Genomic DNA, 25,568 nt, shown 5'->3' with positions numbered 1-25,568 from the left:
GAAAACGACCAATCCGTCTCTGTCAGGGTGTAAACTGTCTCTTGTTCATGTGGAGTCCTTCAGCATCCCCTGGGTTTATTTCTTTTAGGACTGTTTCGGGTCTGATTGTTACGATGGAGCTAGGTTGATTCAGAAGCCCTTTATGCGGTAATGAGCTCAAGCTGTTAAATGGAATACCTTTGTAATTGAAGCTGGAGTGTGAGCGCCAGGGGCAATCCCCTTAGCTTTGCTGAGCATATGAATTAATGACGAAGGATTAAGGTGACAGGTGGTCTCAATGTGCCTGCAGTGGGAAGCAGCAATCAAGTTGCAAGTAAGGGAGTCTGCTCTGAATCAACACGTGTAATGTCCTGTCTTGTAGTGTTATTCTTGCTGAATACTTTGCAGAGCAGGAGGAAAAAAAGGACAGGTCTGTTATAATACCAACAGTATCGAGCCAAGAGTCAACCAAAAAAAATAAAAAACATCAGCCGCGTCATAGTTATAAAAACAATGCCACGACATTGATTCAGTGGTTTTTATCACCACAGCTGGGGGAAGCATAGCAATGGGATGAAGCTTTTACTGCACATACAACACATACTCCATACTTTGAGGGTTTTCTGTGCTGATTCACTGGCGCCGATGACAATGAGGCCTGGTCCTCCCATACTGCAGAAGCTTTTCAGGTGCAACCCATCCAGCACAGGCACGGTGGACACAGCATAGTCCTGCAAAGACACAATCCAATTAGTTGAAGTGAAAAAAAAAAATGAAGATAGGACAGACCAATAAAGATGATGCAGGAGTCACTTTGGGGTTTGTTGTGTCAAACATTAAGAGCCTGCCTCTACATCTGCTGACATAATGTTTAATCACGATTGTAATTATTTGTCGGTCATTCCCTACTGTGTTAACAAAAAAGACACAACCCTTATGTTACCACTGTGATAACACAGTGCAAGTGTTTCTTTGTTTGTGACAATGTTCCACAAAGAACCATAACAAAGCACTGCATCTCCAGTCAATGTACGTGAAATGATGTGAAATGTGATATATTGTTTTTATAAATGAGCACTGTAGTGGTTTGGGCAGTGTCATTAAACTGGGTCTAAAGTGGCTTTTAAAATGAAATAGCAAGCAGCTCTGGGGCGGAAACAGCAGGAGTGTCTGGGAGATGATGCGACTGAGCCCAGAGCTCGTAGGGTTATTACAGAGCAACTTGGAGAAACTTGATTGGAAAGGTTTTATCTGGCTGCAGGATGTTGCAAACCAAATGTTATATACAAAACAACAGATAAACCAACTGCTATTGACATGGCATTTGGGCTTCTTTAAAATTTTTAAAGGCCCCAACACATTCTCTATGACATTTCATATTCATGATCACAGGCTGCATTAAAGTTCACTGAAAGTGTTGGTTTTTGCCAAGATTGGCTCCGATTGTGATTATAAGAGTCTTGCTCAAGAAGAAGTCATGTTCTGAAATCTCGCGAGGTGATTTGTTCCTGGATGACAATGGTGGAAATATTGCAAGTTGGCCGAGTAAAGGATAGTTTAGTTTAATCTATATGGTTTTTAGTGTTAGATGATTTTGACTATGTAGATGAGGTCTTTGAATTTGATGGCCCTCCGTATTAAATTGAATCAGAGTATACGGATATACAGATTTTACAACAAGACTTAACCTTGAACAGGACTTAAACACAATAACAAACTGACAGAATTAAGCTGAAGGTGAGAATTGGTTGTATTACTCAGTATTGTTGTCAGACACTTACAACAACAATTTGAGCCTGTCAGTGGCAAAAACAAACACTTTTAGTGGACATAACGTTACATTGATGCTCACTTACAGCAGTACCCCTCAATACCGGACCAATTAAAAAGTTTTTTAAGTGGTTAAAAATATTGGTGAAGTTACCCTTTAATAAAGAGTAGGCTGGCAACCTGAATAAACAACATTACAACTGTCCTCATGTCCATATTGATTGAATTATGGTCTATATTTAGGATAATTTTCATAATCCTTTATAGGGGACTATGCTGTGCTATTTATATTGTGCCTTCAACAGTGGATTGTGGACTAGCCCCATTCATTAAAATGCCAGTTGAAAGCCTTCTTGTTTGCAAGAATTAAAGCCTAGATTCCATATTTGAAGAATTACAGCATAGCAAAACCTCCTGAAACAACATTGTTTTACCACAGAGTTTGTTTTGATTTTGAGTTACTGGACTGCAATAATTTCCCACTTTAAACATGATTGATTGAGCATTTGATACACAGACTCACCGTTTGTCACAAACAGCTAGAGTTGAGTCCTACAGAGATGTGTAAACCATGAAGTGATACCAAGCTTTAGTTTGAATTATGTGAGACGTCAAACTTCCGAGACCTTTCCTTCCTGAATTCACGTGAATACATTTATATGAGCATATACATTTAGGTGTGTGCCTAAGAACTGACATCCATGTGGTTTCTTAATCACACAATATGTCTTGAATTGTTTGTTTATAGCTCTTACTTTAACCTATGAGGTAGTGGAAGTATTGTGTGCATTGTCCATAGTTACACTATTTTGTGACATTTTCCATTCAAGAATTTGGTAACACTTTTTTAGTCAATATTTGTACTGCATTAATAGCTCAAATGAAAGCGCTGTGATTTACTCAAATTGTTATTGCGAATGAGCAGAATAGCATTTGGCATTTCACCATGCCAAAAACTTAAATTACTCCATCCTTGACGTTTTCTTGAAATCTTTCCTTGGCACTTGTTCAGAAGATACAAAAGGACAACTGGGAATTATGTAATCTGAACTTCCTTCACTCCTTATCCATAAACAGGAAGTTACAGTTCAAAATTAGAAGTACGGGTCATACATTTCTTATAAAGAGAGATACTGAGTTGCTTTTCATCTGCACCATCAGGCTGAAAAGACCCGTTGACCAACCCAGGAGCACAGCAGACTGAATTTCAACATTGACATCCTTTTTCATAATCTTCATATTTTTGTTTTATTGGTAAATTTGGAGTCACCACCTCTACCTGCAGATAAAAATAAGTGGTTTGGCCTCTATATTATTATTTCAGAATAAACTCCTTCAATCAAAAGCACCATCTGCTCTAACCTCTTCAAGGACCATCAAGAAAAAAGCTTCGACATCTGTACGCAGTTGTTGAGTGATAAACAAACCCAGCAACAAAGTGACCCTTAATTTGATAATGATAGGAAAAAAAAACATGACAGGAGGAATCAATCTGATAAAAAACGGAAAGAACAATAATGGACGCTCAAGTGATTTTTCCTAGTGTCATTTGCCAGTGACGCATCATTAAGTCCTGTTTTATCAAAGATAACAGAAAACACAGAGGAATCCATGATGAGGAATTCAAATCAGATACAAACTGGAAGAAGGAAGTGCAGCAATAAGGCCATTTAGGTCACTGTAATGTGCTGAACTCCTCACCTCTGAACTTGTGGGTAAGCCAGCTTTCCTTTTTGCTACAATCTCACAAAGCAAATCCAAAAGCGAGACGCATACAGATCTGCAGTATGAAACTCCTTCACATTACAATAACAGTAAACAAGATAGATAGAATCAGTCTGTGTTTGTGACCCACACCATGGCCCTGTTTCTAAATCGTCCCAGTTTGCCTAAATCTGTTGTTGCAGCGAGGTTTTGGGATATTTTGCAGAATATTTTCGATGTGTGCGTCACGTGCAAGTGATTTTTTTTAGCTCAGCTATGGTCTATCAAGACCAGGCTATGCCGCACAGGAATTAGTCAGAAAGTAGTGAAAGTCTTGAATGAAAGTAATACACCTCATCAGGCTCTGGGTACACAGGCAATACCTCAATAGTTAGTAGAGGAATAATATATACTGTATATAATGTTGACTTGCTCATCCTTTAACAGTGCTTCTCTCTGAAATTAGTTAAACTGACAGCACATTACATTAATGATGATATCACGTTTCGCCAATTTCAAACAAAGGAGATACAAGTTCATTAATTATGTAATTACTCTGTTCCCCTCAGCTCTACAAAGCTTTAGAAAGTTTTTCAGGTAATGATTTTGGTATTATGCCCGCAACTTCACTGGTTGAGTCACTCTCACCACTCTCAGTGTCGTTTTCAGCTGTAGCAGTCAGGTGTAATGTGCAAAAAGCTCTAAAATTCCAATATATGCTCGCAACAAACAGCAGAAGGACAACATTAGTGACTAGCTGATGAACATAGTGGAGCATTTAGCAGCTAAATAATTAAATGTTTCTCTCAGGATTGCATGGAAAACAAAATGCAGCAAAAAGGAGTGTGAATATTGGATGTACATTTAGCAGTTGACCACTAACAGAACTCCTAATACATGCTAATGACTCTGTTGGCTGGCCTGTTAGCAATGTCAACTTTATGAGGTGATAATACATTAGTGTTATAATTACGGTTTGTTGCGCTGCCCTGCTATGGCTATAAACTATGTAAACTCACCTTAAAGGCATCTGCTAGAATCTCTGCTCCTCTCTGATTGGTCCGTTTGGAAAGGCCCACAAAGAACTCTCGACCTGAAAGAATAAGTAGACACCACTTAAGTTGTTTTGGCAAAAGACTCTATGGATGTTGGGACAATTAAATGCAGCAGCAGCTCGCCACAGATCAGCAGATGCATACACAATATAACTCAAAACAATTAAAGGCTTTAAGCTTAAAAAACTAAGTGAATTTTTTTATAAATAAAATAAGTACATTGATAAATTACTACAAAGACCATACAAAAGCATAACAAACATTACCACCAGTTTAAGGAACTAGGAGAGCATTGTATAGTAAAGATTATTATATTATCTGGAGTACAAACATATATATAACATCTAAAAACTTGAACAAGGCTACATTGATAAAGTCTAAAAACCTTGAAACCCAGCAGTACTGTTGAGCTACATTCGGGAAACGCTGCATGCCCGTAAGAAAAGGCCCACTGTGGTCAGTACGGTGAGGCAGAAGCAGACAGAGGCCTGAAAGTGAGGCTGCAGCAGCACACTGAGCTCACCGATGGACTCCTCACATAGCTGCTGAAAACTTTACAAAATGAGCCGTTAGCCGGGGCCCTGCCAACAGGAAATGTTTCTAGCCCTGCCATGTGAAACCGATTTTAGCTGGAAGGAACGAGCGCACAGAGCCAGCGTCTAGAAACCCAATTAAGTGTACTATGCTTTTTCCTTGTGGCCCGCGCAGTGTAGAAGACTCTGACCCACATTTTTGCCCACCATACGACTGTACCCACAATTTTTTGCTCTTACTAAATTTCATCATCTGATGCCAGAGGAAGAAGAGGCACGTGGGGAGAGCCTGAGGTCCTGCTGATTCTATTTGTCCATGCAGCATTGTACACAACGTGTTTGCTACAGAATAGTTTTCAGGGGAAATGCTGCTTAGTGTGATGAGAAACCAGGTCACTGAGGTCGCACAAAGGAGTGTTTCACCGTTACTATGTATTGAATCCAGAGTGAAATTTCTAAATTGTATCATGTTAGAAATAACACATTAGGTGTCTTGAGATGCAAAAATACCGGATGAGGCAAAGGAAACCACATCTCAAAGCATCTGTTATACACTTTAAAGAGATTCCTACAAGCCAATCAGAAACATGTACGTATGTATGCATTGTGTTGCTGCATTAAAATATTTCCTGGAATGATTTGAGAATTTCTCCATTGGTTAATAGCCGTACAGGGAAATATCTGAAGCGGAGCCCGCGTCATTACTGACCTCAATCATTGAGAGAGGGTGGAAAAACATGTTTTTTTAAACCGGTCATGAATGAGAGGTTTATTGTACACGTTTATGCAAAAAATAATACTTATCTGAACAATAAAAGCACGACATGCAGGAAATCAGACTAAAAGAACTCACACCATACATTTGATTTGTGCTAAACGTGTGGGAATAAATGTTAATTTGCCATCATAATGTGAAAAGCTCTTTACCACTGCATGGCCTTTCCCTAGATCCACTGGCAGTGCCACCTTTACAGTTTGCAAGTTACAAGATCTGGCAAAATCACCAGTATGTTGTTTGATCCATCCAACACTTTTGTATTGAGGGGTGTTGTGTTAAATACTAAATGAAGATCGTGTCTCTTTTGCTGAAGTATCTGATTAAGATGAAGTATATGAGCTATAACGCTTTTTTTATTTTGTGTGTTTTTTTGTCGCATTAGTATGCTCATGGTAGTTTTTAACCTAACCCACTGACACAGACGGCAGGGTGCCATCTCTCGAGCTAGATGTATAATCCATAAATCCTCTTCAAGTTTCATCTATATATTCTTGTACATATTTCATTTCTGTTTCTGTATAAACTAACAGCTGTCAACACAATGCTAAAGTAAAGTACACTTGGATGTTATTATTCTTTGTAAAAGCTTCCATATGTGGAAGGCTTTTTGTTTGATGGTTTTAGGTGTTCAACAAAATACATCAGACAGAGTTGTACCTGTAAACAGCACATCTCCTCCATCCAGTGTGGCGTTCTCGTCAGTCATTTCCACAATGTTCAGATTCAAATCCTTCAGAGCTCTGCTCATTGCCTCCGTCTGGAACACACAAAAAGAAGAAATAGAGTTAAAACATCTGCTGATATGAAACAAAAGACTGAGCTGTGATTATGTACTATACATTAAACTACACCACCAAATGGTCCAAACCATCAGCATTTCCTATCTTGGGACTATAATGATACGGTCTAATTCTAATCAGACATCTGTAAACAAGAAGATGAAAATCAGTTTCACTGGATTTCTTTAAGGCACAGCGTACCCATTTAATTGAGCACAATTAAACAAAAACGTCTCTCCCCAACCGGTTGCTATGACTTCCTTATAATGAACCATGAAAATATGTCATTTGTGGCAGGGAATGCGAAAAATAGGTATGCTGAAGGACCAACACAAACTCCAAAAAAAGGATTTTCCTGCCCTCATGTTCTGGATAATCCGTCTTTCACATATTTATGGCGTGGAAGTAAAATCATGGCTACATCCCGGATAACATTAACAGATATAATGGCATGCATTTACATTTCCAAATTTCACCTGCATCCCCTCTTTGCTGAACTTAAAACCTGAACAAAGAGCTGGTGGCTGGTCTGTTCTCCTGTCTGACCGCCCAGTGTGATTTTACCGTCCTGTTTTTGGGGTTCCTGCGGGACTAGTTTCCAAGGCCAGCCATGTTAGCGGGAGCATCAGTGTTTCCACAAGCCCTATCTCACTATGACCTCAGCCTGCTCACTGTGCTTTTTGGCGAACACAATGCTTCTGCTTCTCCTCATTTGTGGGGGGCCGAACCATGAGGTCATCCAGGTAGACTGCCATGAACTTTCTAGATAAAAGCTTGTATGCGCACACATATGTAATGGCAGGATACACTCAGTTGCCAGTTCAGTAGATACTCCGAGCTAAAGGTGTTTCTACTATTTGGTCCACCCCATGTATATCAATGATGGTAGGCTAAATAACGATATAACGCAATATAGTTCAACAGCACCACAAACGGCATCCTCTGAAATGAGGCAGGAAAACTACGGCTACTGAGTTTAAATTCAATAAAATAAGCTGTTTGTTTGCATGCCTGGTTCTGTAAATTACCGCAAGACTTAATGGCCCACAACCACAATGGCACTCCCTTTTGCAGAAGACAGAAAGTGAATTCCCAGAGAATAATCTAACGTTCCTCCTCTATTTTTCATCCTCACTGCAGGGATCCTGCTCTTCTTTCTACTTTAGTTAACCAAAAAGAGCACAGTGTCCTTCCAATGGGTCCAAATTCATTAGTGGTTTCCAAAACGCTTTGACAGTAACAGCAGCATATTATGCAGAGGTAACAGTTAATCCCCCTCTCTCTTTTTTTTGCAATTAAAGGCACTGCCATGCAGCTCTTGGCTATTCATTTAGCCCTTGTGTTGTCTTGGGGTCAAAATGACCCATCAACACACATACATATACACTCGTACACAGGTCATTTTGACCCCAAGACAACACAAGGGTTAGTTGGGTTTCTAGGTATGTTGGGTGACAAATAAAAGCTTAAGTCAGATTCTGAGGAAGTAAACAATCCAGATGATTGAGAGGGAACTTGTGCTTTTGATTTATCATCCCATTACTGTGGAATCTCAGTTGATCCCAGCCAGGCTATTCCTGCTAAATTACTGATTCATCATTTGTGACAAAAACTAAGTCAGTTCAAACACTTAATGCACTGACGATGACCTTGTCTTCATATCTGTGACCTCAGCAAGGCCATATATGCACAACAAAGCTGGAGAGCAGGGAATTTATGCTTAATACCATGTCCAGATTATATTGAGTATATAATCAAAACACATATAACAGAAAACACCTTTCTCAACAAGGCTGATCATTATACATGCTGGTCTGTGTCTCCATCACCGTTATCAGCCACAGCTTTTTCCTTTCTTCTTCTGTCTGTAGCATACTGGAGCCTCTATTATCACAGTGATCGTCTGCCCAGGAATCTGCAGGACTGTATGAACCAGCGCTTTACCTCAGCTCTCTGGCATTTCCTCTGACATAACTGGAGGTGATGTGACTCAATTGGGGTTTAGGCCCCCTCCTCACTATGTCATGGTGCCTATACATAGACAACAGTGTGATATCTGTGTGTGCGTGTGGTACAGAACATCAATGAGGCTGTCTTTCCACATAGACTCTCCCAAAAATGTAGCTTGTGATTTTAGTTGAGAGATTCAGTACACACAGACATTTTGTCAAAGCACAAATACTTGGGTTGAAAAAACAACGAAATAAAATCATAAATGCGGACTACAAAAAAAGGATTAGAATAATCACCCTACTTGATCACAGAGCAGACCATGGATATTATCTATCTGTTTGTTGCTTTAGAGACAAATGACAGTATCATCCAGTCTACCCCAACAGTGTATGAGCTGAATCTGACTCATTTACTATGCCTTCCAAAAGTTTTGCAGATAAAGACTGGAAGCAGTTGTTGAGAACTGTGCCAAAATAACAAAATTGGTGCTGTGCAGGATTAAAGGCACTTTTGGGCCACAGGATGTATGTCCTGAGTAGTACCACAAAGAGAAATCAGCAAATATATTTTATTGAAAGGGAATTGATCCATTTTGCTTTCTAAAGCATGTACTCAAAATCCCAAGCAACCCAATAGGGATTTAGGTCTTGCACAGGTGTAACAGAAACACTACATGCCGCTGCATCTCATCCCAAATTATGTCCTGTTGGCTTGAGACTTATTGGAGCATATCTTATTTGTACTGAAAGTATTTAAAGACTACAGCTGCCATAAAGGGATGCACCTGCTCAGCTACAAGTATCTCATTGGCTCAGCTGGCAGCAACAGGCCTGACGTAAACCAAGAAAACCCTCCTGACTCCATCACAACGAGTTGTGGCAGAGCATCAAGTGCTGTAACCATGATAGACAAAACAATTAGCATGCTATGCAATTCCCAAATAGCTTCCTGCAGACACACTGCTAATTACAGAAGATACAGACTTAAGTTAATGTTTCCTCATGTGATTCATATTGCATTTACAGACGAGTGAATCTATCGTCTGGGTACAGTTACCAGTTTCAGGTCCATCAATCAGGAATGTCTTCGAGTATTGACGTAGACATACCTCACCTTCAGGTGATAGTCATTGTGCTCATTATCGTTGTGACAAAAGGTGGCATACAGTAGAGGTCAATACACTGTTTACGGTGCAGTGTGCAGGATTTGAGGGCATCTCGAGGTGAGTTTGCAGATTGAAACCAACTAAAACTACTCCCTTGTGCCAGAAGCGACCACGGTGGCCGATGCACTGCAAGTGGTTTCCCCTTTCCCGGTTTCCCTTTGTGCAAAGCTAAGCTAACCATTGCTGACTGTAAACTCATGTTTACCATACAGACCTGAGAGTGAATCAATATGTTAACCTAACTCCAGGCAAGAAAGCAAGAAATATATTTCCCAAAATGACAAACATTTCAAGTTTCTCTTTTGTTAGAATACACCTTCTTTAGAAGCTCTGTCTTCTCCCTGCCCTTTTTCTCATCCTCTCCTCCTTCACTGACTTTCATTATTTCTTTGTTTCTCACATTCCCTCTATTCTCTTTGGACCCTCGTGGCAGGGTCAAGAATGCTCCTAGAGTGGCTTCTAATGCAGAGTGGCCTATTATCTCTCACCGTGAGGGACATCCAATACCCCACCCTGCCTAGGTGCCAATTTACTTTGCCAGCACCTCCTTCTACTTTGCCCCCCAACCGTCTATGCTCCTTTCCTCTTCTCTCCGCTCTCCTCCTTTCCCCCCTTAGTGCTTAGCCAGGCAGCATGCTGTTAGCTAACAGCCTGCTTTGAATGAAAAAGTCCTTTTTAAATTCATTAAGGGCTAAAGGCTCTGAGATCCAGTAGGTCTGCCTGACACATTCCTGCCGTTCCAGCACAGGACAGAGGAGACGGAGCAGAGAGAACAGCCTTTCATTTGGGGCTCTTTATGGACCCCTTCTCCATTCTCTCGCCCCTGGTACCCGTTGATATCACATTCTGCTTAAGAAAAAGGACCATCAGTCTGATGGAGCACGGTGCATTTGGAGAGTGCAATAGAGTACACAACAAAAGCATTCCTGAAGGTCATCCTAGCCTCCCTACACCAGGCAACAGAGTCCCACGCTCTAACATAATGGGGACACAGCATTCCTCTAAGCCTCACACGCAAGGAGGTCAACCTCTTTGAATAGCACTCATCAGCTGCAGTTTGTAAATGTTTAAATTATATGAAATCAATGGCATGTAATGCCTGGCAGTTTGGTTGGTTTAGGCAACACAGGCGAGGTTTAGCACTGATTCTGTCACAATTGCTGAAACTGATAAGCATCTGTGTACATATGTTATATATGTTATATTGGGGGTTAGGTGGGCAGGACAAAGCATGTCCTCTGAAGGGGTGCCATCGTCTAAACAGGGGACCACTAACCTATCTACATTTAGCAGACATGGTACAACATTAGTATCTGGTGTTGTGTATCCTGGCAAATAAAAGTTCAACAAATCATTCTCCTTTTAGCTCTGTTTTGGTTTCCACAATCTCTTGGAGGATCCTACGTTCACAAGGCAGTTGCTAACTTTGAAAGCTTTTTCGTTGAAAACAGCTGCCTGCTGCGGTGGAAAATGGCTTTAATGAGAACGTGAATAATCCAAAATAGTAAAGTTGTTGGCCGTAAAACCCAAACAATCCATAGTATCCATAAAGCTGAGTGATAATTATTGTCATCACTATGAGCGACTCCTTTCACACTACACAAAGTAATTTAACTGCAGCTTTGAGGCTTCATATAGAATCCTAAAATACATAAATGCAAACATAACATAAATGTAAAGTCTATTCATTTAAAGACAGAAAGTGACTTGCTTGTATTGACATATGGGTAGAAGTTAGAACATTGAGTCTTGTGCGTCATAGCTAAGGGTTTGGCTGAACATCCAGGACACAGATGATGATCGTAACAGATACTGTAGCAGAGGCCTAATGCAGAGGAAAGTTCAAAGACCAGTGGAATACAGAATAGGAATAATGGCTCTATTTCAGGGTAATCGACCAAATGGAATTTGACATAAATGCACAAATCTCAATTATGCTGCATCAAGGTATATAAGGTTATCTGAACCTTTCTTGTTTTAAGTCTATGACCTCATGGAGCAAGCAGATAGATGATTCCCTTTATTTGCAAAGAGGAGTAAGTTCGATTAAGTGGCTCAATTATAGATTTGTAAAAGGTTTGCCAGGCGCAGCGGTTTCACTGAGTGCCTGAAGGACTGAATAAACGGCATCTATGAGAGAAACAATCTATAGAAGGTGCAGCTTTGAATCTCACACTCAATTGCACAGCCACACATGCACACACTAAACACATAAAAAAAGTTTTCTTATCAGAAATCAGTGCATAAGGATTTCTTTCCAGACAATCTTGCAAAAACAGTAATCACGAAGGATATACAAAGCCCTCATACATGAGTCACCAGTGTTGGGGTAGTTACTCAGAAAAAGTAACTAGTTACAAGTTACTAGTTACTTCTGAAAATTGTAACTAGATTACTTTACTAGTTACTGCATTTGAAAAGTAACTACACTACTAGTTACTTTACTTTCCATTTTTTTAAGCAAATGTACAAATTAACCGCAAAGATACATGGACAAACATCATGGCCCTTTCATCACTTTATTTTCAATGTTCAATAAAGGGCATCTCTTAGCCTTTCCACATAGTGTATTGTAATTGTAAACATGTAAAACAAAATGGCACATACAACTCAGCCATTAACTTGAACGAACATTAACCCTGTTCACACTGTCTGACTAAAGAAATATGCCTCACTTTAAAATCCACAAACAACAGGATACAAGAGACTACGTATGGTTGGGACATTCAGGTCAAACAGCATAACACATTGAAAACAGGCTTTGGGAAACATGAGACCCCACTAAACCAAATGTTTAAGAACAAAACCAGCTTGTTTTAGGAATCATTGTAGTATTTTAAGAAAGATAGAAAAATAAATGGTACTTTTGGTGATTGGACGCTGCAGCTGAGCGGACTGATCGCTGGAGTTTCATACTAGAGTGAAGACGATCACAGATTAAACTCAAGTTATATATTAAATCTGTTAAATTATTCACCATCTGGTTAAAATATGTTCATTGTAGGTCTGAACCACAAAAGGACCACAAACTACTGTCTTCTAAGATTGTATCTGTTGTTTCCCTTAACTTGTATTATGTATGTCATAAAAATCAGAGAGCTAGAGAGAGGAAACACTTTTTACAACACGTAATGAAGAGAAACTATATTTATATTGTGGGTTATTTTATAATGATGTCACAATCAGACTCATTCCTCCAGTAGAAATGGATCCTGCGCGTATAAGCAGGACACATCACAGTATATAAATACTCAATGCAGATTATTAAACGGTAACAGACGACAGAGAAAACATCTCCACTCTGACACTCATGATAACTGTGTCTTTATTAATGTAAGTAGTAGTTTAACACCATTAAATCAACTATTTTAAGTGCATTTTTATTGGAATGTTCGCTAAAAACTCTCTGGACAAAACTCCGTCAGCTGTTATAGCGACTAACAGCTGATCAGATGTGATCCGCTGTCAGTCGGTCGCAGTCACGTGACGCTTCAGAGGAAAGGACGTCTCGTGTCTATTAAAACATATTTCCTCGCGTCTTCTCTCCGCGCTTGGTTGAGGGAAACGGGGATGCAATGTAGAGACTTGGGACGTACCCTGTGATAGACTGTTCATGCAGGAAGTGTCGTGTGACTCGCGCGCCACTAAAAGAAAACTTTTCGGACTGGTAAAAATGGCTTGAGTAACGTAGGAACGCGCGTTACTGAGGTCTAGTAAAGTAGTGTAGTTACCAATATTTTGAGTGTAATGCGTTACTTTACTTCGTTACCTATAATAGTAATTACGTTACTGTAATCCGTTACTTTGTAACTCGTTACCCCCAACACTGTGAGTCACACAGGTATAGCTGCAGAGATGGAGGGGGGAACAGGGCGCAGTCTGACGCTGTCATGGTGGTCAAATGCTGCATTCCTGAAAGGAACTAATTGCAAAGGTTTGCACTCTCACAGCCTGTAACAAAAGTATGAAATGACAGCATCTCATTTAGTGGCAGCCAAGAGAAAACAAACCCTCAATGGCCTGTCCTTGTGTTATCCAAACAAATCCTTGGTGCATGTTGGAACATACCTGTGGTTAACCAAGCCATGACATCCTCTCCCCTTTGCAATCCCCCCCATCAGCTTTAGGATTACATTAATGTTGAGAAGTAGGTCAATGTGAAAGTGTGCACAGTTAACAGTAGCAGATCTGGAGACCCTCGCACCACATCGACCACAACGATCTGGCAGGCTGCCTCAGTAAAAGAGTTGTTTCAGCCAGACCGGCTGCACTGTTAGACTGCTTTCACTTGGGGCTCCCAGGATATCAGGGCTCCGAGGAGAAAAATGCCACACTATAGTCCTGCTTGAACACATTTACAGCCGCCTGAATGGTGAGAGATTGCAGTCGAGCCAGGATTACACAAATCACACAAAAGATTGTGAGGAACAAAGGAAAAGTGCAGGGCACTATGCATCTGATGAATGGGGTGTCTTCAGCTTCTTAAAAGCATGGTGTGTGTGATGCATTTTAGAGAGCTCAGAAAGGCTACAGTACCCTTCATGTACTTACAAATAAAAGTGTGGATGAGTGGCTGTGTAGAGATTCATTAGACTTCTCCGTAATTAGTTTTCTATTAATGCTCTCATGGCTGTTCATTAGCGACTCCTTTTATTGTTTTTAGATGGAAACTGAACATGAAAGAGAATACCAAAATAATATTTCAACATGAATTTTCATTGAGCATGGGTTTAAATTTAGGTCCTGGGGTGATGATACATATCAAAAGAACTATAACACGATCTACCTCCATGAGATTGAAGCGTCAATGACCTATATAGGTCCCACTTTAAATGATGATCAAACCTCTTATGCATCCTTGTGCATGTGCGTCATGACTCATGTTACTAATATGCTTTGAAACTGCAGAGGTTCTTATAAATTATTACCTATTATGGAGTATCTCTGTTGAATAAGTCTTGTGGAATCACTCTTAGATAACACTCTCAACCTCTGAGATCATCTTATCAGTAAAGAGGACCATGCACATGTCTGTGCAGTACAGCAAATGCATCAGGAATTAGAAGTAACTCTCAAATGTGCAGCAACAGTTAAAGTGGAAGGCGATGTAAAGAGAAACTTCATCAATAAAGGAGGAGTGACAAGAGTATTATCTTGTACTGCAACACCTTGATGATCACAGTGCACACTCACATAGAGATACACAAGCAGATCTGGGTACTGCAAAAATAAATAGAAATATGAGTCTCTCCCAGAGCTAATAAAGGGCTCGCTCCAATCAGCAGGGCTGTAAAGAATATGTCTGCTGCCTACCTCTCACTGTGATGGCTCCACAAATACAGAAGAGCTGCAGGCTAGGAACTGTTGGAAAGCAAAAGGATGGAGGCTGTTGCTTTTGAATGGATGTAAGCCTCCACCGTGGGGAAAAACAGAGGGGGCTTCGGTAAATACATCTCCACTTGGCACCGACTCCTCTGTGTTTATTGGTTTTGACCCCCACAGACTGGACGTCTATACCCAAACAAGAGGGAAAAGCCAATAAACTCACCTACCTCATGGAGAATTACCGTTCACCCTTCCCTGGCTGCATTGGTCTGACAAATAATAATATCTTACCAAACATCATAACACTATATAAAACTGTAGCTTCCCCAGCGGGGAAGACTTACTACACATTACACTTACAACCAAGAATTCATGCTGAATTGCTTTTTTTTGTGGTAAAAAAATAAAATAAATGGCAACCTCCACAAGCATTGCTGCAATGCCAGCTCGTTGGAGGTCAGCAATTGTTGTATGTACTCAAGACGAACATCTTGCATCGCCCTCCAGGTCGTGTGATTCTCTACCACCGACAAGCAACACTAATAAATAGCTTTTACAACCAAGACGTCCTGTTCCCTGGACATCAATTGGGTTGAAAAAGTGAAATAGTAAAGTTCGGAGGCCTAACGTTCGCACTGTGAGTGCAAGATGGTTAAAGGTTGTTCCACTCGCTAACATTTCAAGAAGAGCCATGAAGCTCTTCAGCTTTTATCTGATAAACTGAGGTTAAAGCTTAAGCTTTTTCCACTGGTAACAATCTAATACAACCGAGAAGATATATTGTTGTTGCTCAAAGCACAGTTAAAAGTTAAAAAGTAAAAAGCAATATCTCTTTCTAGAAACAACATCCTGATTTCTGTAGATAATCTACAGAGCTCAGTGTTTCATTGGAAATATGTTCTACCAAACACCGTCTCTAGAAAAAATAAGCTGCTGTTGCATTTTTTTATTCTGTGAGCCCAAAACACAATATTCCATCATCTCTGTATTAGAGTTGCAGCAGAAACCTCAGATGGAGAAATCTGACCTGTCCAAATAAGATAATGACTATTTGCAGTAAATGGGTTGATACCACTAAATTTAAGTCAAGACAAGTACATTCCAGTTATCCCAAAAGAAAGAAGCTTCATAAAATGGTACAATTTGGACATTAAATCAAATGACTGCTTCTTGATAAGTTACACCCCCACAAGAAAAATAATTGTGTACAGTCATTTGAGACAACCCTTTAATGGAGCTAAAACTTGCAAACGCAGTACTATGGCCCTTTACAGAGCTGAGAAGAAAGTCTGGGCTGCTTGAAATTTTCAGAAGCTTTTGTTGAACAATTAGGTCAGACTGTACGGATTGACATTCGGAAACAGGATGAACTGATGTAAGATGGTAATATGCTTCAGTAGACATCTGCCAGTGAGGTTTTGTAGAAGTACATATGGTTTCGGATTGACAAAGGGAACAAGCAGTTGAATGGAAAGTTGAATGTCTGACAACTGTCACCAGAAGTCATTTCCCATAACTTGTCAGGCTTTCCGAGCGCTGCGGTTAACCGACTCTCATTACCCTTGGAGAATCAAAACTTGGCACGCGTGTCACGTGTACCAAAGATGATTCAATTGAGACGATTCCAGTAGGAATCCCCATTGTGTTTGTTTTTGTTCCACGGGTTGAGGCCCCTGGAAAGCCAAAGTAAAAATACCCAGAGCTCCAACATATTTAAGCTGTTTCAACATTTGTGAGGCCCAAGGTGTGCCAGAGAACGGAATGTCCAACAAAACACACTCTGCAAAGATTTGTCTGGATATATATGGCCCGGAGCCTCACCTTTCCGTGGCTTTTTCCTGTTTGGTGCTTTTAGTGCATTGTAAAGCAGGGAGTACAGAGCTACAAGAAAGGTCAAAAAAGGAGGCGGAGATTTTGGGTGAGTCACGTTTAAGTTCTTCTTGAAGGCTTCCCTCACTCTCTCTTTCCTCCCACGCAGAGAGTGTGCTTAGTATATTGCCAACTTACTCAAAGAAAGAGGAACCCCCGGCTAAGAGGTCAGGAAAACCCCAGAAATGAGGAGGGAGGATAAGGAGAGTCAGAGTCAGAGCATTTTGACTGGATATGAGGAGTGTGACTGACAATTCCTCCCACCATGTGCTCTGATACTGTTCTTGTTTAAGCTGTTGACATTCTGAATATCTCCGGGGAAAGCAAAAATGTAAAAAATCTGTATATATATATTTTCATATCTGCATTCTTTTCATTGTTGAGTTAATCCAGTGGTTGCTGACTCTGTCCAGAAGACTAAATACAGCACGGAAACCCAGTGCGTTCTGCAGAAAGAAAACACCATCATACCACACGGTTACACCCACGATTTCCAAAGAATGCAATGGACTTCTTCCCAAAGGAGGGAAAAAGCAGAGTTTGCCAGGCAAAGTACAGACTAACTGCCCATTATGAGGGATTTCCCAAAACAGTCATGTGAAGTTAGATGTATGGGAGGGGCTACTATGGAAAAATGAGAAAAACGGTTGTGTGTTTTAATCTTGAAAGGAAAAAAGAACAAGATGGGCCAAAGGGTTTCCCATAAATGTTAATGAAGGGTTTTCCCAGAAAGATTTTTTTTCCTTCTTTCCAGCAAGAAACAGGAGGTCAGGTGCTAATGTTAAACAGCTGGGCTTGATCCAGGGATTTGCCTTTACAGTATATTAGAAGAGAACCACGTGGAAGTATCTTTACTGCAGGGATTTAGCAGTGAATGGTAAATGGGCTGTACTTATATGGCGCTTTTCGAGTCTTCGGACCACTCAAAGCACTTTCGCACTATATGTCATTATTCACCCACTGTTGGCAGGGGCTGTAAGGTCCCACCTGCCTAACAGGACTGTCTTACATACACACCATTCATACACATCATGCAATTCATGTGTCTTGCCCAAGGAAACCTCGACATGGACGAGCGAAGCCGGGGATCGAAACGCCGATTCAATTCAATTCATTTTATATTGTATAGCCCCAAATCACACAAATTACAAATTAGCCTCAGAGGACTTTACAATCTGTACACATACGGCATCCCTGTCCCGGGACCTCACATCGGATCAGGAAAAACTCCACCCAAAAAATTTAAAAAACCCTTTCACAGGGAAAAAAGGGAAGAAACCTTTGGTAGAGAGGAGGATCCCTCTCCCCAGATGGACAGAAGCAATAGATGTCATGTGTACAGAATGAACAACATAACAGAGTTACAGCACATTCAATGAATATGACAGAAATTATTCATATAATGAGTAGTAGCCGATCCACTGATTGAAGGACGAACCTGTTCTACCACTGAGCCACAGTGAGAGCTAACTTTGGCTGATGATGTGTTAGAAACTATGTGGCAATGTGAAAATGCTCGCTAATTGGGATGAACCTACAGAGAATTATCACTTGAAACTGCGGCTCCCTTCGGCTATCTAAAGCTTCCTGGTAGGTTTCAGCCAGAGACTGTATACAATATACAAGTAGTATCCATGACCTCACCTATACATTTCTGAAGAGCTGTTGTGAAGCTCAAAGTTGGTAGCAGCTGCCGTCGCCATCTTGCCAGTGACTACACATCTTAATTTAAACGGGTTAGTTATAGAAAAATTCAGCCCCCGGTTATGAACTAAATAAGCATCAAGAGACCAAAACTGGTTTATTCTACCATCTAAACATGTTTGTTTTTTCTGTAAAGCTGGACATTTTAACATGGGGGTCTGTGGGGATTGGCTCACTTTTGGAGCCAACCTCAAGTGGCTATTTGAGGAACTGCAGTTTTTGGCACTTTGGTGTTGGCTTCAATTCTCAGCACCAGAGGAAGCCCCTTGGCTTGTTAGGCTGCCCGGCATGCTGTGTAGCATGCTAGTCTGCCAACTAAAAAATGGAAAGCTTATCATTCCTCAAATATGCCACCTCAATCATCTTGCTAACTAGTATGAAGCCAGTCCCTCTCCGCCTCCTTCTGCTTTCCTGTCAGTGATACCAGGCTGCCAGCAGTGAGGCCCGTTTAGCTATGTCTTTGAAGCTGCACATGTAGCCCATGTGTGTGTCTACGAGGGCCACAGCAACTCTATCGCTTACATCGCACTGCTGAGGCTTCTGGACACACAAGGCCACAGAGCTTGCCTCTCACCATGGGCCTCCAAGCAAAAACATAACCACTGCTACAGCCAAGCGAGACAGACTGTAATGGAAACGGCACACTTTCCAGACACTTGAGGGAAGAACAAACATCTCCGCCTGAGCCCTATAAAAAAAAAACGTACAGAACCCCATCCCATCCTCTCACACCCTCTCTGCTCGTCTGGTCGTCTTTCAGGAATAACTGGGCAGGTTTTATAATTATTAGAATACATTACAGATAATAAACCTTCAAAGATAAAAAATAAAACAAAAACAATGAAATGCCTAACTCATCAGGTATTATGTATTTAGTTTGAACCTGTTTATTTGTATTGATGAAAGGTTGTGCTGTATTGGACACTTTACTTTGGAAGAGGAGACATTCCTTGAACTCAGTGTTTTGTGTTGCATACTGATCCTTCTATAAATAAATAGATGCATCAGAAAGGGGAAGACTAAACCACCAAAAGAATCACAGGATAGTTTATAGTCTGGTATGATAGTAAAATAAAGGTATTTAGAACTTTTTTGTGTGTGCAGTATAATTTGTTAATGGGCATTTTTCTCAATGTTCTGATGTTTTATAGAGCAAACGATTAATCTAATAATCCAGAAAATAAGAATCAATAATTCAATATTGAGTTGCTGCCTTACTGTATGGTGTACAACAACAAGAACAGAAAAACAAGAACCCATTAGCTCACTGAGGCTGCACTTCAATCAAACGCTCAGTTTACAAAAGTGTTATTGTATGGAATTAGACAGACTCTGCCCTAGTGATACATTTCACCTAAAAAATACACAAAACAATCTGGTTCACTTGGGCAGGTTTAGACTGCTTTTGATCTCGTAAGTAATCCAATTGAATCTACAACTGATTTGAAGGTTAAATTAGGACATTCCCACACTTCATTTTTGTCTGACAAATTAAGACTTTAGTTTTCAGCCTTTGGCACCTGGATAATGTAATCGTCTCAGGTTAAAAACAACAATGTAAATGAAGCAGTGTTGAAGTGAAGTCCTGGCATCTGCTATAGGTGGATCACAGATTAGAGAAGCAGCTATAAGGTGAAGTAAGCGTGTCACTCCCTCCCCCCTTCTTCATTTCACCGTTATAGAAGTGGATCACATTTCAACCTCCCCTCTCAATCAGCCCCCTTCCATCTGATAACCTATAGTGCTGTTCAGAAGCTCTTAAACCTCTCCATTCTTGACATTCTCAGGATTCTGGCTGGTGTGACCTCATTGGGTGAGCGAAGATGGTAGGAAAATAGCCCCCGGCAGAGCCTTTGCTTCAACATGGAAACTTAAGCTAACAAAGAATGCATGATGTGCAAACTTGACTGTGGCTGCACTTGTGAGTGAAAACAACATGTTTTCCGACGCAAACGTGTTTTCAATCCCGTGTGCAGATGACAAACGTGAACCACTGTATGTTCAAGAAATGTTTACATGCACAAACACACAACAATCAAAAACAAGCACTGACACTGCACCTATCTGCATGAGAATTATAAGGCAAATGTGCCAACTCAAACTTCAAACAACATAGGAATATTAAGAATATTTAGAGAAAATGTAAATGTATTTAATAATTGTGCCCACATGTTAAGCAGTGCACACCATGGGATGTAAGATACACTTTAAATAGATCTGATAAAAAAATCAAATCAAATACAGTTAGCTAAACTGTCCTGACTGCACGAGTAAGCAACATGAGTGGTAATTACATCTGATCTGTACAGTAGATCAACATGTATGGTCCTATATTCCTATCCTGTTGTCTCTCAGTATGCATGCAGGTACTGTGTAAGACTTTATTAATGTGGCTTTTCTGCTCCATTAGCAGCTAGACAACCACAACCTTTGCAACTTAGGGAAGCTGATGCATGATTATCAGTGTATGTTCTTTAACTGAGAGAGAGGGAAGATGCTGTTTAATAAACCGTGAAATCTAAAATCCCTGTTGGAGCTCAACTTGTTCATTTTAGTTGTTGTTTTTTTAAGCACCAGAGATGATCGACTTGTCACTGCTCAAGTTGATATGGTGAACTTATGAGCAGTTGCTTGTTTGCTGACTTTCACTTTCTGCTAAATGCTCCACTACATTCATCAGCTAGTCACTAACTAGTATAATGATTGGTGCTGAGCAGGTACAATATCGTACAGAGCGTTTTTAGAGCTGTTGAAAACAGCTGCCTGCTTCTGGATCAAACAGCCACTGTGAAGGATTTTTCAGCAAGACAACACAACAAACTCACAGGATCACATGCTAACCATTAGAATGCCTTCAGAGTTTGGTGAAATTCACTTGGTAGCGAACAATTACCGACTTTTTACCGAAGTACAGTGCAACTTGACTATCCTGTTGAGGTCATGCTTCTGCCACATGAATAAGATGAGTCCACATTTTGCAATGTTTTAGCTTGGTTTTGATCTTTGTTAACTACAGAGAAAACAGTTTTGTTTGGTATCTTTTGGGCTAATTTGATCTCTTTGCTGTTTGATGCTGGACAGGAAGCAAACACTTGCCTTGTCAGAGCTTGTTAACTGGAAACTGCTGTCTATGGTTTTATACAGAGGATTTATGTGAGTGGTGAGACTCAACTATACAGTCTGGCTGAAGAAGCAAAACAATGAGCTAAAAGCTGCAGAGTCGCATGCTAATCCTGTGGCTTTACATTACAGACAATCATTACAACAATACAGGAAATTCCTTTATTTAAAGCCTAAATCTAGCAAGTTTATGTGGCATCAGATAATAATATTATTTGCAGGTCCAAAAGGAGAAGAGGCAGGTTGAGGTATGAGGTGCGAGTAGTGGTTAGTGCAGATGAGGGAGAGTGTAGGAGGAGATGGATCAGTTGTGCGCTAATGTTTGTTGCAGTTTTGTAGGTATAAAGCAATTATATGGCCCTCTGCTTTATGGAATGTTCTTGGAATACAGAGCAAGGTGATTCATTAGGTTTGCTAATCAAGCCGAGTGCTTGTCCCTGTGTGTGTGTGTGTGTGTGTGTGTGTGTGTGTGTGTGTGTGTGTGTGTGTGTGTGTGTGTGTGTGTGTGTGTGTGTGTGTGTGTGTGTGAAAGTGAGTTGCATGCCTCTCACTGGAGCACATAATTGCTAGCTGGTGATAAAAAGAGGAGAAGGGGGCCTTGTGGGATGGCTGTGGTGTGAGTCGACATTTGTATCAGGGTTTATTGAATGACCGTAGGTGGACATGATTTACTACATAGCTGGGAGTTCAGGTATGCACTTACACAACACACAGGGACACAAATATAAAACAATGATACATGCACATATATATAATCAATAGGAGAATCTGCAAATGCTTAGAAAAATGGCACGTGTACACATAAAATGTCACGTAGCCTGAAATGTGCAATATACACACTTAGACAAACCACAAATGTGGAACTATCAGCACGTCAGGCCAAAAAAAATGGAAAGATGTTTATACTCATAACCAGGCTCTGAAAACATTCATTTAGTCAGGCTCTGCTGAATCATTTACCAAAACTGAGGTGGAAAAAAATATATAAGCATGGAGTCTGGTTTTTACGTAATGCCAGCAGCCAGTCAGTCAGAACCACAGGATGCATACAGGGAAGCAGAGAAAACAAACACTGAAGGATGTCCTTTCTGCATACTTGATGCTTTTCCCAGCCGCAAATACCAAAGTTCGCCGGGACGCTGCAAAACAGATTCACTCTAAACCGACCTGCTATTTTACCTTATAAGGGTTTGAATACTTTGGGCATTAAGTTGTGTGTATATGTATACGTGTCTGTCTGTGCATAGGTGTGCTGGTGGAGCTGGGATAAGGTTAGGTTAGAATATTTCAAACAGCTGGTTAGTCTTTTTGTTATTATCTCGAGATGATGTCTCCAGCAGCATCAGTAGTGGTTCAGGAAAGCTTACAGCAGATGAAGAGAAAATCCCACGCTTACCACTTAGTCTTACATCTTTCTAGTGGCCCATGACAGTAATGCACACACATGCACGTATGCACACACGCACGCACGCGCGCACACAGCCTCCTGGTGTTAGGTCTGAACTGGAACATTGTTGGAATTTTAGTATCTTCGATCCAAAGCCTCTCCCTCCTCTGCAGTTCTTGATGTTTTTGCACCATTAAGGCAAATATTTACTGCAGTCTGCTCCACTGCCGCTGGATGCAAATGGTTTAGTACTCCACACATCACAGGCGATGAACCTCGCTGATTCTTGTTATCTTTTAACAACCAACACTCATTTTGCAGGTGGATTTTATTTTTTAAATGTCCCTCCAGCTGATAAGCAGCCAAACTTCTTTGAAAGCTTTTACTGAGTGGGAATTTGTTACTAATATACTAAAATAGGTGCAAGCTTCTTCTTTTTTTTTACAATGCTCAAAGTATGAATTAAAGTACCTCAAGTCTTTCTAAGAATATGACCTACTGTATCTTTGGCTATATATCACCAGATGTATAGCCACCAGGCTTAGAGGTTAAGATACATACTGAGGGAATGCCTTATGATCTGTTCCAGCCAGGATTGTTGCATGTCATACATCCTTTCCCTTTCCCCACCATTTCCTGTCTGTATTTTGACTGTGACCTCTCCAATAAGGGCAAAATAGGAAAATGAATCTTTCAAAATGCCATTACAAATCCTTAAGATTTCCTTTACCTTAGAGAAGAATGATGAGAAAAATAAATCCTTTGAGAGACCATAGTTTACAATGAGAATGACAAATGCCTGTCCACCCAGAGTTCATTCCTGTGCAGTAACAAGATACTGTACATTATAGTCTGGCCTTGATGAGAGGAAATGGTTTTAACATAGTTTTATATACTCAAAACAAATGCAAACAAATGTGATTCATTGACATCTTAATTGACAGTAGCACAAATAAAAGCTCATATTTGTAACACAAGTTGTCAATTGTCTCATTTTGTCATAAATATGGTCTGATACCGCAAGGTACCCGGTTCGATCCCCAGTCCCCCCATAGCTCACATGTCGAAGTGTCCCTGAGCAAGACACTGAACCCCCAGCTGCTCCCCGGGCGCCTCAAAGGGCTGCCCACTGCTCCCTATTCAGGGATGGGTCAAATGCAGAGAAGAATTTCCCCAAGGGGATTAATAAAGTGCATGTTTCTTTTCTTTTGTTTCATATGCTTTGTGTACAGTGACTTCACAGAATGAAAAAGTTGTCTCTGCTGCTACACACTTCTATTCTTAGACTATAATGTCAAAATAGTTGTACATCTTTTTTTAAGGAATGAGCTGTCAGAAAACTGATGTGTCATATCTGTGGTTGCTGTAAAAGGAACCTGCCGGATGTCAGATCTCATAATGCCAGTCTAGTCACAGCTGCATGTCTGAAACAGAATACTGATTAAGTCGCACAGGCCCTTGAATAAACGTGACACATGAACAAGCTACCTAAAGTGCGCTCACTATGGCACGCATGAAGGGGCAAAGCATGCCCAGCCTTCTGCCTTACAGGGGCAAGGCCACAAAGTTTAACCTTAAGGTCAAGAGGGCAAATGTTGCAGTTCAGGAAGCAAATGCTCACGCAGCCATGCATGCGAATAATCAGACAAGAATCCCTGTGCATACACTCAGTCCAAGTTAGACCCTCAACTGTCTAATCAACAGCTGTTCATGTCATGACTTCATGTCAATGAAAAGAGCAATACCTCACTTTGGAGTCACAGTTCAGGGCCGTACATGATTGCAAATACCTTTTCTAAGTGCTGAACAATGACTCTTCATTCAAGGTCCTAGCCTTGTTTAGCCCCCTGCTCAGGACATGCAGTCATTGGTCTAAATAGGATCTCCACGCATGGTGTAAAACACCTGACACACTTACTGCACCTACACACTAGCAATGACACCAGAGTGAGTCGCAGTCATTCATTTAACATTATAGGAGTGACAAAGAAAACTGTTCAATTAGTAGAAACATGGCATTACCAGTTGATGGGAATATGTACATGGTTTTGTTTGCCTATGAAACTTCTTTTGACTTCAGTGCATTAGCTTATGGAAAATGCAGAACTCTTTTGGACACACAATGTCTCTTGACAGTGAGTGCATTCAATATATGTCACAAAGGATTCATTTGACATATTTTTGCCCTATCCTCTCCATCTTTAATCCATCATTCCTTTGCAGCTAAGCCCTCAGTTCAGACGGCTGGGATAAACGAGGCTCTACTCAATAAGTTCAGACCGTGGCTTATTTCTGTGACTAATTCTGACCGTGCTGTTTCAATTCCACTTATTCCATCATCGTCTCTACAGACACCAAAAATCTGCAAAACTGTTGCATAATATAGATGATTACAAAACGAAGAAGTGAAACTGAATCGCATGATGTAAACTGACAATTTAACCATT

General features: G+C 40.6%; 1 protein-coding gene across 1 annotated transcript in view; it reads right to left on the bottom strand.

Moving 5' to 3' along the window:
• Positions 1-25,568, bottom strand: part of ddah1 (dimethylarginine dimethylaminohydrolase 1) — a gene marked incomplete at its 5' end in the record, with an annotated part of 60,082 nt that overhangs the window by 9,183 nt on the left and 25,331 nt on the right. Inside the window, 3 exons of the mRNA XM_079221421.1 lie at positions 591-710; positions 4,473-4,546; positions 6,477-6,576. Of these exons, the coding sequence (XP_079077547.1) occupies positions 591-710; positions 4,473-4,546; positions 6,477-6,576 (294 nt within the window). The remainder of the gene's footprint in view (positions 1-590; positions 711-4,472; positions 4,547-6,476; positions 6,577-25,568) is intronic.

This window comes from Taurulus bubalis (genome assembly GCF_910589615.1).
Source record: "Taurulus bubalis genome assembly, chromosome: 7".
In the NCBI taxonomy this organism is placed as follows: domain Eukaryota; kingdom Metazoa; phylum Chordata; class Actinopteri; order Perciformes; family Cottidae; genus Taurulus; species Taurulus bubalis.
This window is presented reverse-complemented; position numbering and strand designations above follow the sequence as displayed.